Source organism: Choristoneura fumiferana, chromosome 23 (genome assembly GCF_025370935.1).
Source record: "Choristoneura fumiferana chromosome 23, NRCan_CFum_1, whole genome shotgun sequence".
Classification (NCBI taxonomy): Eukaryota; Metazoa; Arthropoda; class Insecta; order Lepidoptera; family Tortricidae; genus Choristoneura; species Choristoneura fumiferana.
The window spans coordinates 15,003,323-15,014,495 of NC_133494.1; the positions used below are offsets into that span (position 1 = coordinate 15,003,323).

Genomic DNA, 11,173 nt, shown 5'->3' on the forward strand with positions numbered 1-11,173 from the left:
TTTCATCGTACTCACTTAGGTACCTACTACTCATAAATAAAGCATTTAATGAGGGCTATGTTTTTTTGTCTCACTAGATGGCGCACTGTTGCGTGAGATTTTTAAGTATGGCTTTCAAAGTTTGTTATTAGGGCGTGAAAACAAAGTTAAGATTAAAATCATATTTAATACACCTTAAAACCGTACCATAAATATCGAGCATGCACAGTGTTGCATCTCCCCGTTTTGTTCGGAAAAAAGGAAGGAAAGGTTTCCGAAAGACAAAACTGTCTCAAAACCCAGACATTCATTGCCCCGGAACGCATATTTGCCATAATTAATTACAGATATTGCAAAATATTCACAAAATTATTCTAATTATAAATAAACCGCGTAGCTCACCCAAACTATGAGATTTGACATTTCGGACCTCACGCTACACTTGCGCGCTAGTGGCGAATTCATAGCGATAGCCCTCATTCCCGTACCTGTGTGATTTATTCTTTCTTAAAGGTAATTGTAACAAAATAATGCCGATAAATGTTATCCTTCCCAAGTTAGAAGCGGTCTAGCCATGATATATTCGCAGCGTTTTTTTTTTCACGTCAGAATTCGGACCTTGGTAGTTTCTAGTCTATTCCAATTATTTAATAGCAACAACCATTTAATTGTGCATTTAATGAATGAATGAATAATAAAATGACATTAAGTTTACAAGGTAAAGTCCTCAAGGTCATCCCCATAACAATTTTAAAATATGCACGTATTAAAGTTTTTTCCACTGTCATAAAGTCAGATTTTCAGCAATCGATAGCACCAACTATCTTGTCATGTCATTCATAAAAGAGAAGTATTGCAAATTTACGTGGAAATTCTTGTGGCGCTAGTATCGCCCGACAAAGCTTGATTATTAAGTACGCGTTGAGTTTAGTTCCAATTTTTCCCACCACTTTCGATAAATTTGTATTTCGTGCGTTTACTGTTACATCATTTCACATAAGGCACACAGGACGTTTTGTTTGTTATCTGTTGTAATAAAGATAATTTAGGTATTTATATTGATACCGGTATAGGCTGCATTCAGTTTAATATTTGAGTTGAAGTTACGCGAAATACTTTTTAAAAATTGCAATGAAGAGAGTTTTGATTGTTAATAAGACGTTTCCCGCCGCCGGGTTAGAGCTGCTAAAGAACAAGTAAGTTATTTATTTTACTTTTTAAATAAACTCTTAAGGTTATGAACGCGCTAGTTTGCATGTGTTGCAATTTTTGGGGTACTTTTGAATTGAATATATTTCACAAATTATCCAATGATCAGCATGGTAAATTATACACGTTATGTTATGTATGGCAACGCTTTCAAGTGTAAATTTTATAGCACTGGAAAGTACTCAAAATCTGTACATACCTTTATTGTTACAAGCTAAAATTAAATTTTCACTTTGTTGGCAAGTAATCAATGAAAAGAGCTGTAATTTTCTACTAGGTACCTCCATCCCATCCATCCATCCAGCCTATATACGTCCCACTGCTGGGCACAGCCTCCTCTGAACTAGACACCTACACTACTACATCTGACTAGGTACCTACTCTACTAGAATTAGAATTTTTATTTATATAACTATAGTTTTTTCCCGCGACTTGATCTACGAAGAATTCTTTTATAGCTATCCCGCAAAAACTGCTATTCTTCCAAATTTTCTCTTCATAAGAATCTACTCCGGACTTCAATAAAGATTTGAAACGACTAGTCCTTTCATTTGTCGACTTTTTTTGTTGTCCTAACGTGTCACCAAGTAAGTTTGTTTTATTGCTAGTTTTCGTCTTATTAAGTACTGTAAGATGGTGGTACTGAGAGGGAGGAACTAAACCTCTCTATCTTTTTCTTTTTTTCTTTCATTTCCAGGGTCCAATACACCGTGGTGCCGCATTTGGACTTTGAGCCTGAAAGCCTGCCCACGATCAAGAAAGAGCTAAAGAACGTGGACGCCATCATCTGGAATACGAAGCACCGATTGACGGGACCGCTGCTTGACTTAGCTGGTTAGTTTTGTACTCGGACCAATGACTCCGCTTAAAGAGCTTAAGGAGTCTAATGGTTCCCTTCATCATCAGCTCACAGCAGTCCACTGCTGGACATAGGCCTCTTCCATGGCGCGCCACAACACTCTGTCTTCAGCCCCAGTGGCTCTCCTTGAGTTGTTGATATTCATAGGCGATGGTAATAATTTGTTTGCATGCAGATTCGTTGCTCGTTTGGTCGTTTCTCACAAAAAAGAACTATTCCGATACTGTTGAAACAGCAGGGCTATTACGAAAACTCGAAACTCGAATTTCGTGTCGTATCGTCCCTCTCGCTCTCGTATTAAATAGTACAAGTGTCAGAGGGACCGAACGACACGAACTTCGAGTTTCGAGTTTCGTAGTAGCCCTGCAGTACCGTCTTTGAAATAGAAGAACACGAGCCCCGTGTTCGTAGACCCTGGACACGGGGCTCGTGTTCATTGTAGTGATCATGGCACCTCAGGGGTCAAGTCTCTTTGGAAAATGGCTTTAGGTATGACTGCCTGTAGTATTTTCTAAGCCTTGTTATAAGTATTGAAAAATAAACCTTTTTTTATTCTTTCTATTTTCTTTTATTTCAGAGGAATTCAATTCACCGCTTTGCACTCTCCTCCCAGTACCAGTGGCGTACAACTTGCCTGCACCAGCAACAGGGGAGGCAACACTAACGCTGCCTGGCCTCATTGCACGCCCCATGTTGTCTACCCTATTGCTGGTGCTGGTGGGTGCATGCGGGTGTAACTACTTGCGCTACTTACCCGTGCTGACCGACTAACCCATGACCCTTTCTGATTCCAGGGCCTAATCTAAAATGCGTGTCCACCATGTCATCGGGAACGGATCACATAGACATCCACGAGTTCGAGAAGCGGCAGCTGCCGCTCGGCAGCACTCCTCAGGTCCTCGACGATTCTGTGGCGGACATCACCGTGGGCTTGGTGATCGCTGCGGCCCGCCGGTTTAAGGAAGGCGTGGCTGAACTAGAAAGGTATGTATAGATTTTAGAAATCATACCATCGTCATCCCGGCTTATGTCCCAAATAGCTCACTCACTTCCTCCTTAATACCGTCCTCGATTCGAGAATGGTAAAAACTGTGTAGGTATTTCTAGAAGCAGCAAGAAGCAAGGTTCCTTTATGGATGCTAATGCTATAACACATTAACAACAGCCATAATAATGTAAACCTGTGGTACTAACATACCCAAGCAACATACCGACATAGCCATGCGAATCAGCTCGGCAATAACTAGGAGAACAGATGACCGTTGGGGCCAAAAAGTTTTCCAATGGAGACCGCGGTCGGTAGGACGGCCATCAACGAGATGGACGAATGAACTGGTTTACGGTGGATGCAGCCGCTTCCAACCGAAGCAACTGGAGGCATATGGGGAGGACATGTCCAACAGTGTACTTCTTACGGCTGATATGTTTATGATTATGGTGGTATGAAGAAGCGGTAAGAGGCAAACTTATACGTATCACACAAATGTCGCTAAATATGTTACATTTAACTTTAGCTTATAGTAGGTAATTATTTATCAGATTCTGATAATAATTAGACTATAACTAAGTCCCTGTAAAGTAAACTGGTATTATTGACCTTTTCTAGTGGCGATTGTAAATTCGGTGTGCAATGGCGGCTGGGGCAGGACATCGCTGGCAGCACGGTCGGCATAGTCGGCTTCGGCGGTATCGGGCAGGCCGTCCTCCGGAGGCTAAGAGGTTTCGACGTCAAGAGATTCCTTTACAGCGGAAGAACTGATAAGCCTGAGGGTAAGTTTAAGTAGCACCTTTTCGTGCTAATATTGCTAACATGCTAACATTTTTACTTTCTGAAAAAATACATGTGTTGTATAGAAAAAAACTTGCGGTTCTCTGATATGTACCTCCACAACGTACCTAATGTCTGAATTAACATTTAAGTTTCATCATCATCCCAGCCTATATACGTCGCACACAGGCCTCATCTCAGAATGAGGGGGCTTGGACTGTAGCTAGTTCGCACCCTAGCCCAGTGCGAACTACGTCAGTTTCCAATTTAGTTAATAATAAGAGGACTTCAGGGCTGCAGTTTTTTTCTACGTCAGCACATTGCCAGCCTTATACTGTCGTGTCGACCGTGTCGTTCTGCTCCCACTTATTTATTTATTGGAAAAGTAAAAGGGACGGTATGATACGAACTTCGAATTTTGAACTGGAAACCCGATTTGAAACTTCTATCATAAGTACCTAACTAACTACCTTGGAACTGCAGAGTCGGTTAGGTAATTTTAGAAGCACAGAATAAGTAATAGTGCCAGAAGGCGTATGAAAACGAAGCATAAGATCTCTTTAGCACAAAAATATCGGTTAGAAAAATAATGTTTAGACTTGGGCGTGGTAGGCCCATTGAGCGACATCTAGCGAGTAGTGATATCTAGCGATAGACTCATACAAACTTCAACAGCTATATTATATTTTTTTCTCGCTGGCTAGTAATATTCTAATTACTTCTCTTTTTATTTAAGCGAAAGCCTTGGGAGCAGAGCGTCTTCCCATTGAAGAACTACTCCGACTGAGTGACTACGTGATATTGTGCTGCCCTCTTACGGAGGAGACGCGACATCTCATCAACGACAAAACACTCGGCATTATGAAGCAGAATGCTGTGATAGTCAATATCGCAAGAGGAGGTAAACTATCCTAATAATATAAAAGTACCTGGGCGACCGAGCTTTGCTCGGGCTTAAACTCGACAATAAACGTTTTCCCAGAGATAAGACCAAGCTAGCTCGATTTGTCATTCATCCCCGAAAACCCCCACTTACCAAATTTCATCGAAATCGTTGGAGCCGTTTCAGAGATTCTGAAACGATATATATATATATATATAGCTAATTTTAAGGTATTATAGGTATATGTATATTACATAGATGTGAAAATGTGTGTGTTGGTTATTATTACATTAGTTTTAAATAACTTTTAGTACCTATGAATATTTATGAACCTCGAGGTCTTTATATTGTTTTTGGTTTACCTGTATTAATATACGACTGTATGTGTTCTTAAAATAATAAAATAAAATAAATAAATGATAATTATTTCTTCTACAGAAATTTGGTATATTAGATGGCTGGAACTCTGGAATAATAAAAACATACTTACCAAAGCTCCTTTTTGTCTCGATATACTTTCGTTAAAATAAACATTGCTACGAGTATATATAAATTATTTACTATGTTAAGGTTCTTTGGAAGCACAGGCTTATCTGTTTTTTATATTTTTAGATGTAATAGATCAAGATGCGTTGTATCGGGCTCTAAAAGAAAACCGCATTTTCGCCGCCGGACTTGACGTGGTCACTCCTGAACCCATCGCAAAGGACCACCCTCTCGTCCAATTGCCTAATTGCTGTAAGTTAAAATTGAACAGAGCAACTCGCTTGTCTTTTTGTCCGTTATGGGTGAAGCCAGACGACCGTAACTCAAAATGAGTTGACTCATTATGAATGAGGGTTTTCACAGAGGCGAAATATTGCTAGATGGCGTTAGTATCGTGAGGTCCATTTGACGTTTGACGTTTGCTTGCGATTGGCTCATTTAGTTTTTTACAAGTTTTTTAACTTTTTAACCTATCATGAGCAAACGTCAAACGTCAAACGGACCTCTCGATAGGTACTAACGCCATCTAGCGATATTTCGCCTCTGTGAATACCCTCATTGCGTGTGGCACAAACTGGACTTTTGTATAAAACCGATGCAGCAGAAATTACGCGACCGAAAATACGCGACTCACAACTCAAAAAATTAAGCTCGTCTGGTCTGGCTCCAGCCTCCACCCTATATTTAAGAAAATTTACAGTATTTTTCTCAATTATTCGCGAAACATTCTAGAGTGTGAATTCAAGTTAAATCAAGTTTCTTTTTTTTATTGTAACTGTCAACGGACGTTCCGAATTGGCATTCGCTATGACTAAGTACCAAACTCAAACAGCCAAATCCAAGCATGTCTATCGTGGCCAGTCCGATGTTATTATTGGTTATTGGTCTGGCCCGATATTATACGAAGTGCCAAATTTGAACTTCGTATCTTACCGTCCCGCTGGCACTAAGATTATTTAATAAGTGTGAGATGGACGGTATGATACGAACTTCGATTTTCGAATTTCGAAGTAGCCCCCTGAAATAGTTATGTTTTCTGTTTTCAGATATTCTACCACACGTTGGTAGTGCCACAATTGAAACGAGGAACGCAATGGCGAGAATTTCTGCGAGAAACGTGCTGTTAGCTTTAGAGGGTAAACCCATGTTGAATCCTGTAATTTAGTGAATATTAGACTGAAATTTGTATTATTTGCTATTATGTGTCAGATCAGCTTTGCAAAATATATATTGAATGTATAATTTAAAAACCTATATTATAAAGCTACTAGTACAGGAATTATGATTTGACCATCTAGGTAATCTCCACTAACATCTCAAACAAAGGCGAGTAGACTTTCGAAGCGAATAGCAAGTTACCAACTCATATCTGACCGGATGGCCAAGTGGTTAGAGAACCTGACTACGAAGCTTGAGGTACCGGGTTTGATTCCCGGCCGGAGCAGATATTTGTATGAATAATACGAATGTTTGTTCTCTGGTCTTGGATGTTTAATATGACTGTATTTAAGTATGTATTTATCTATATAAGTATGTTTATCCGTTGCCTAGTATCCATAGTACAAGCTATGCAGTTTGAGACTAGGTGTCACATGATATTTATTTATTATTTAAGTTATATAACGTGGTCGACACTAAAATTGTTTTTTTTTTCTGAAAATCAACCCTGTTAACGAATTCCACAACAAACGTTATAGCTTCCTGTTCATATAGCGACATCTGTTGGAGAGTAGAGTTTAAGTTCATAAGTTCGAGTAGAACTATCTCAAGCGAATTGTCAGACAAATTAAATGTCAGTCAGTTTTCTCTTACCCTTGGTTAAGTTTAACCACATAATTATGATTGGCTGGGCTTGGCTGCTTTTTTTTAGAATACACCTTATGCCGTTGAGATAAAATTGTATCTATTCAATTGACCTATTCAAATGTCAGGTTATCAAGAGCAATAGGTATGTACATTTTGCGTCAACACGACCCAAGCATGTCATATCATAACAGTCAAGTCAAACCTACGCGAAAAGTTAACTTCACTATGAGACTTTTTGTTTTCTTTAGTTTTAGTAGCTAACAGTTGAATAGCGGAGTACATTCCATGAAGACTGGTTTCAAGAGATAGTTACTATTATACTGCCTGGTTTTATTTCGCTACCTACTTCAATTGAAACAGCTAGACGTTCAGCCGGCGCGGCGTAGTACTTAAAAGTTAAGAGTAGATCTGTGATTTGATTTGCGTGTGACTTGTACCTTTGTTAACTGATAAAAAGTGATAAGCTTGTTGCGATACAATGATAATTTACTTGCCTCTGTTATGCGCACTGATAGGGTTTGTTTCGCAGACAGACTGTGCTGAAATTGCAAACATGACTAAGGATTTAAAAGTTTTAATTTCATCAAATGACTTTCCGGAACCAGCGGCGAAAATTCTGCAAGAACAGTAAGTAATTGTGATTTATTTTATTCCCGCGAATCTTGCGATCCCCCTTTACTACGAAGTGCAATGCAAAATTCGAACTTCGTATATTGTCATCCCGCTGGTGCTTATATTATTTAAAATGAGTGATGGACGGTACGATACGAACTTGTTTTGACTATTCACCCATAAAAAACCTATCTTTAATTTAAATTTTAGTTTTACAGTTATTGTAAGTCGCTACAACCATTTTGGCGAGGAAGGTGCAACCACAAACAAGGAGGAGCTCCTGCGACTGGCTCCTGGAATATCTGCCCTCGTCTGGGTCTCCCACCATCCCATTACCAAGGAACTGTTGGATGCTGCAGGTACTTTAGCTTACCATATGATGATTGTCAGGCCCTGATCTAAGGGGGGGCAAGTTTCGCCATAGGTGTATATAAAGGGGGGGCCGGTTTGGCTGTGCCCACCCCAGTATGTTGGACTACCGATTCAAAATTCTATAATTCTAATATCTTCACACAAAAATCCAGGCCAGGCCCCCCTGAAAAATAACCCTAGATACACCAATGAGTCTGGCATTTGCTCAGAGCAGCGTGGATGCATTGATATGATGAGTCTGACCCAACCTAGACCCATCAATATTAATATTCAGAATTATCAACATAGGCAAGTCAAGAAAAAAATTGTTTTATGTAACACCTTTACTTACTTTACCTAGGCAGAAATTAGGAACCATTTTACTTTTGAAATTTGAAGATGACAAATGATGCAAAATTTTGTTTCGTAACATTTAGATAAAAATGAAAGGACTAACTATCTTATCTAACATATTTTATGTTATTTTATCAGACATGTCATGACATTATATGTGCAGGACTTTATGTAATTTTTATAACAATTTTATCTCACTTCTTATGTACAAGGTTATCTTCCTGACCTAATTTTAACAAGAACATACTTAATTAATTTATTACTTATACCTCGTGTTATGTTACCAACATAAGAATGCTGTATTGTCAAATTGGCCATTTGAAATAGGCCACAGTTTCATAGCCAAAAAAAATAGCATTATTTTTTTGCGTTTTTGATCACTTGATCTTTGACGTCTTGCAGTAAAAAAGGCACTACCAACTCCTAATTGACAACCTTATAAAATATGCCAATTTAATGATCACCAACTCTTAATAGCCCACCTTGCAAAATATGCCAATTTAATTATCACCAACTCCTAATAGCCCATAGTCAAAATACCACGCACAGGACTCATCACGCTAACATACACGAGTAATATTTACCTCAACGGTTCGGCAACATTACAGAATGATCTCTAACTTCTAATAGCCATTCTTGTAAAATATGCCAATTTAGTGATAATTAGTGAAAACATTAACATTGTCTAGTTTTAGAGCTGCTTAGTTATTAGAGAGGAAGTGATAAAGGACACAGTTTTATTAATGCTACCCCACTAGTACTATGCGGGTTAAAACTATCCTATGTACTTGCCAGGATCGTACAGTATCTTCATACCTCATCTTTTTTTATACAAGAGGATGCAAACGAGCATGCGTGTCACCTGATGGGGAGTATCTAAATCGCTTTTGCGGTTTAAAATACTTTCGCTTTTATAATAATTGTTAGAATAAGGATTTCCATCCCAACCACCAAATGTTTCAGGCCCTTCCCTCAAGGTCGTCGCAACAGCATCAGCAGGCTACAACCACTGCAATGTAGATGAGCTAAAGGCCCGTGGCATCAAACTGTCCAATACGCCAAACGTACTAAGTTCTGCGGTCGCTGAAGTTGCCATCGCTTTAATGCTGGGCGCTGGTAGACGATTCACTGAAAACTTGGAACAAGTTCATAGGTGAGTCAATCCTGAGTACCTATTCACCATCATCATATCACTATCATATCAGCTGTAGGAGTGAGAGAGACGGTACGGTACGAACTTTGAATTTCGTAGTAGCCCCCCAGGACCAGGCCGTATTGTCTAACGCAAGTCTCGCGAACGCATTCAGTATTTCTTTCTGCCCTCAACCCACACCGTGTGATAGAAAATGAAACAAATAGTTTTTTTTTAGATACCTACGTACTTAACTACTATAAAATTAGTCGCGCATTGTCCCAACAACGCGTTTACGGGTTTGGTGGGCCAATTTATGGCCCGCGACAGTGGCGTAACTATACCATCAGGGGCCTGTGGCAAATTCTTTTGATGCGGCCCTATCAGTAAAAATCGTCACGTTGTACTTAGTTTAATTTTAAGTAAAATAAAATACTCAGTTACAATGTTAAAAAAATATTTCTGAGCTAGCGGCCTCTTGGGTCGGGGCCCGTGGCATTTTGCCGGCCCTGCCACCCTATAGTTACGCCACTGGCCCGCGATCCTGTCCCTATACTACGCAGTGCTTTTTACTTCGTATCTTGCCGTCCCGCTGACGCTAATATTATTTAATACGAGAGTGACAGGAACGGGATTTTCGAATTTCGTAGTAGCCCCCCTGGGTTTGGCCAGCCTTGAATTAAACTAACAATTTGACTATACCTGAGCTAGTTTAACGTATTAGTCACCCCTATAACAGAAATAGTAGAGGTACGCGCTTTAAACAATTGTGTTTATCATCAAGGTTTTCCCACAATACGCCATCTATGAGTCATGTCTTCAGGAAAACGAAATACATAATAGGATAATACATAAAGAATACACTTATAGACATATTATTTATTTATAGTACTAGCTTTACCAGAAAGCCTTCATTTAGTTGTTATCGGGTTTTTTTCGTTGTTAATATCTTAAACAGGGCCTCTGTTTTTTTTTTTTTACTTTTATGGCCCTAGCTCTAGCTGAACCTTTTGGGACATTTTTTGTTTCAATTCCACCAGCCACTGTCACACTCATTTTATACACTATGAGTAATAGGTATGCTTCGTTTATACATACACTCTTACACAATACATTTTGTTTGCAATTTTAATACTGAATATAGGTACTTACAATACGAAAAATAAATATTTTTAAATGCTTTTAAATATCTTCTATAGATCTGTAAGGCCATAGGTGCCTTAGTTTTTTTTTAACTTAACTTAATCAAATCTTAATTTTAGTCAGTGCTACTGTGAGGCTTTAAGCTCATTCTTTTTCGTTTCCTTTTTTATTTTGTTCAAACCCGTCTTGGTCGTCCTTTTCTTTTTGATCCTCGCCCATAGCTTCCCAATATGATGGTGGCGCGTCGCTGCTATATCCAGACGCTGAAGCATTACCCTCCTCAAAATTAGCTGACAGTCTATCAATCACTTGAAAGGGAATTTCCAAAGGCAAATTGATGTGAGGAATTGTAGAACTACTGTAGTTAACACAGAATAATCTCTTCCAAATATCTTTGAATGATCATAGGAAACGCATAAACTAGGAATAGTAATTTCAGCTGCAAATTTTGCTGTCTCCCCTGCCTTATTGCCCCGTAAGTGAATTCCGTGTTTTCGACTTCAGATTTTACTTAACTTTACGCCCCACTTGCAGTGTATGTGTCAACTTCTAGCAATTTAACTTCAACGCGTTTTATGTCCACGTTTTGTG

General features: G+C 39.0%; 2 protein-coding genes across 3 annotated transcripts; both read left to right on the plus strand.

Moving 5' to 3' along the window:
* The first annotated feature begins 985 nt into the window (after positions 1-985).
* Positions 986-6,809, plus strand: LOC141440709 (glyoxylate reductase/hydroxypyruvate reductase-like). The gene is made up of 7 exons (XM_074105253.1): positions 986-1,175; positions 1,886-2,022; positions 2,842-3,031; positions 3,654-3,817; positions 4,552-4,716; positions 5,311-5,436; positions 6,231-6,809. The coding sequence occupies exons 1-7, from the start codon at positions 1,111-1,113 to the stop codon at positions 6,347-6,349; spliced, it is 966 nt and encodes a 321-aa protein (XP_073961354.1). The 5' UTR covers positions 986-1,110; the 3' UTR covers positions 6,350-6,809.
* Positions 6,810-7,007: 198 nt separating this feature from the next.
* On the plus strand, positions 7,008-10,265 carry LOC141440711 (glyoxylate reductase/hydroxypyruvate reductase-like). 2 transcript variants are annotated; one of them, XM_074105256.1, is made up of 4 exons: positions 7,008-7,132; positions 7,520-7,617; positions 7,813-7,961; positions 9,271-10,265. In XM_074105256.1, exons 2-4 carry the CDS (start codon positions 7,544-7,546, stop codon positions 9,462-9,464), a joined length of 417 nt encoding a protein of 138 aa, XP_073961357.1. In that variant the 5' UTR covers positions 7,008-7,132; positions 7,520-7,543; the 3' UTR covers positions 9,465-10,265. The 2 variants fall into 2 exon arrangements, with proteins under 2 accessions (XP_073961357.1, XP_073961356.1); XM_074105255.1 differs by lacking the exon at positions 7,008-7,132 and having other exon boundaries at positions 7,159-7,617; positions 9,271-10,263.
* The last annotated feature ends 908 nt before the right edge of the window (positions 10,266-11,173 follow it).

Bases quoted from the DNA above. Each gene is read 5' to 3' on its own strand.
- LOC141440709 (XM_074105253.1), top strand. From the start codon at position 1,111: ATGAAGAGAGTTTTGATTGTTAATAAGACGTTTCCCGCCGCCGGGTTA. The intron at 1,176-1,885 runs GTAAGTTATTTA...TTTCATTTCCAG, and splicing joins TTAGAGCTGCTAAAGAACAA to GGTCCAATACACCGTGGTGC. The intron at 2,023-2,841 runs GTTAGTTTTGTA...TTCTGATTCCAG, and splicing joins ACCGCTGCTTGACTTAGCTG to GGCCTAATCTAAAATGCGTG.
- LOC141440711 (XM_074105255.1), top strand. From the start codon at position 7,469: ATGATAATTTACTTGCCTCTGTTATGCGCACTGATAGGGTTTGTTTCG. The intron at 7,618-7,812 runs GTAAGTAATTGT...TTTAAATTTTAG, and splicing joins GCGAAAATTCTGCAAGAACA to TTTTACAGTTATTGTAAGTC. The intron at 7,962-9,270 runs GTACTTTAGCTT...CAAATGTTTCAG, and splicing joins GGAACTGTTGGATGCTGCAG to GCCCTTCCCTCAAGGTCGTC.